The sequence below is a fragment of the Fukomys damarensis genome, unplaced genomic scaffold (genome assembly GCF_012274545.1).
Source record: "Fukomys damarensis isolate Sample0158 unplaced genomic scaffold, DMR_v1.0_HiC HiC_scaffold_37, whole genome shotgun sequence".
Taxonomy (NCBI): Eukaryota; Metazoa; Chordata; class Mammalia; order Rodentia; family Bathyergidae; genus Fukomys; species Fukomys damarensis.
Genome location: NW_022900949.1, coordinates 1,637,525 through 1,640,062, shown reverse-complemented (window position 1 = coordinate 1,640,062; position 2,538 = coordinate 1,637,525). Strand labels below are relative to the sequence as shown.

At 65.5% G+C, this 2,538-nt stretch overlaps 1 protein-coding gene across 1 annotated transcript in view; it reads right to left on the bottom strand.

Moving 5' to 3' along the window:
* The window catches only part of Arrdc2 (arrestin domain containing 2), a 5,644-nt gene extending 3,722 nt beyond the window's left edge, over positions 1 to 1,922 (bottom strand). Inside the window, exons 1-3 of the mRNA XM_010606525.1 lie at positions 1,871 to 1,922; positions 1,324 to 1,586; positions 1,009 to 1,108 (exon numbers count right to left, since the gene is read on the bottom strand). Of these exons, the coding sequence (XP_010604827.1) occupies positions 1,009 to 1,108; positions 1,324 to 1,586; positions 1,871 to 1,922 (415 nt within the window). The remainder of the gene's footprint in view (positions 1 to 1,008; positions 1,109 to 1,323; positions 1,587 to 1,870) is intronic.
* Positions 1,923 to 2,538: the final 616 nt, after the last annotated feature.

Here is a 2,538-nt window from a genome sequence, read left to right as displayed (position 1 = left end):
CCCCCAAGGGACGGATCCAACCAATAAGATGATAAGGGGCGTGGCTTCGCGCACAGGCGTGGAGCAAAACAACAAAAGCCTCCGTTCGCGCCGCCGCCCACCCCGGCCGACCCGGGCTCCGACCACCCGGAAGAAGGCAGTGGGGACGCTGAAGTCACTTAGCCCAGCACCCCGCGCTCCCCTTAATCGTCGACCAGAGGCCGCTGGCACACGTGACTCCCAGCACGTCCGGCCCCGACTGGGCACAATCTTTGGGCCTCAGTTTCCACTCCCGAGGGCCGGGAGATCAGGCTGAGCTCAGGGGTCGCTCAAGGATCACCGCACCCCGATCACCTCCCGCCCTTGCTGCCCAGGCGACCGGACTCCGGGCCTCAGTTTCCCCCAGGGAGTTGTCGCCGGGGCGTGGCCTTGTGAGTCCGCTGGGCGACGGCGCCTTCTAGTGGCCGCGTCGGGAGCGACTGCCCCTGAGCGCTTCCGGACCGGGATCAGCGTGCGGGCTGGGGCGCTCGATGAGACCCCGCTCCCAAGGGCCAAGGCGGGCTAAGGCGGAAGCCACAGACGCCGAGGACGCAGGTGAAGGGCAGCCAGGTGCACAGGCGAGAGCCCAGCGACCAGGGACGCGCCGCTGAGGGAGCCCAGCGCTGCCCTGGCTCCACTCCTCGTGTTTTAAAAGGGCCCCCTAATATCCCCCGCCCCTTACCGAGGACGGATCCAGGGGCGCTCTCTCACCGAGCTACTCTGTCTCCACTCTTTTTATTTCATTTTGAGATAGTCTAAATTTCCCAGGCAGGACCCGAACTCGCGATCCTCCTGCCTCAGCCTCCCTAAGTGCTGAGATCACCAGCGTGCTCCCCGCGCACGGCCCAGCTGAGCGCCAGGGCGGGGAGCGCCTCCTGAACCCCTTCCTGCTCCCACTTCGCGTGACCCCAGGATTTCTGGGAGATCCGGGAACCCCTCACACCCCAGCTGCCTCCCGCCTGGCCGGGGTCGCGCACAGCATGCACAGACCGCGGGGTCTGGCGGCGCCCGAAGTGTCCGCCAAGAGACGCCAGCCTCCCCCTTGAGCCCCACAGCGTGGCTGGGGCGCAGCACCCCGTTTCTGGGAGGCCTGCAAGCGATCACGGCGAGAAGGCACCCGAGGGGGTCCTGGGACCCTCGGATGTTGCCCCCAACCCCTCCGCGTGGGAGGCCTTGCCACCCCAGATGGCAACCCGGGGACCCACAGCTGCAGTCACTGCAGGGTAAACGGAGGCAGGCACTGGGCAGCGAGTGATCGACACACGACTCTTCTCTGGGAATCGGGGACCCTAAACCCACACTCACAGGAGACTCGCAGTTCCCACAGGGGTTCCCCAGACCCTGGATGGCACGGGGCCATCCCCAGTGTCCCCGTTCCCGCTCTCGGCCCCTGGTTTCCCTGCCAGCAGCCGTCACCACCCCACCGGCTCCCGTCCGCCATGACCACTGTTGCCCTCCCCACATCTGCGAGCCAACAAGGGACACGGGGGCTACCCACGGGTGCTTGCCCACGCTCGGGCCAGCCCCGGCCTTCCGGCCTGTTTCCCCAGCCAGGCCCTTTTTACTCCCTGGTGACCCAGTGGGGATGGGGCGTTTACTGAACACCTACTAAGTGCCCAGCCCTTTTGGTTTAATCTGTGTCGCCTCATCTGAGAAAGCTGAGGTCCCCCAAGGGGCAGTCAATGTCCCCATCTGGCCAGTGCCCCAGGGCCTCTGCTGCCCCTCTGGGTCTTGCAGCTTGCTGTCCCTGAACGCTAACCCCTGCCAGGCCCCCCTCTGCCCAGTGCCTGCCCTGCACGGAGCCTAAAGCCTGCCTTTACCCTTGGCCTGTGTGCTGGGAACCCCAGCTCACCCCAAGCTGCTCTGGAGGGCGCCCCCGGCCCCTCACACTCCTTCCCTCCCATGCTGCCCAGCACCCAACACCAAATCCAAGGTCTTCATCTTTTGGATTTTGTTCGTTGTTGTTTTGAGACAGAGGCTTGCTATGGAGCCCAGGCTGGTCTTGAACTTGCAGCGATCCTCCTGCCTCAGCTTCCCACGTGCTGGGATGACAGTGTCACCACGCCCAGTTGGAGGTCCTCCTCTTGGCCTAGGGCTCCCCCCTCTGCACTGTGGGGCCCTGGCTGAGTGGCTTTGACTTTGAACCTCAGTTTCCCCTCCCATGACCCCTTGCCCTGGAGGAGTTCGGAAGTCACCGGGATTCACACCACAAGCCTTGCATACACCAGGGGCCCAACTTGAGTCCAGTGAGGGTGACCATCACCCTCGCCACTGTGCCTAGGGCTTGGCGTAGAGCGGCCCATCCTGCCCGATGTCCCTGAGGCCTGGAGAGGACCCTCCCGGCTGCTGGCGCCGGTGACTGTAGGACGCCCGAGGTCTGGCCCTGCACAGCTCCTGTGCCCTGAGCCCCAAGACGGATGGACGGACTGATGGACGGACAGACGGCTTCAGGCGGCAGCCAGGGTCAAGGTCCAGTGGGCGGGCAGACGTCACCCGCAGTCCGAGGGGCTGGGGCTGGGC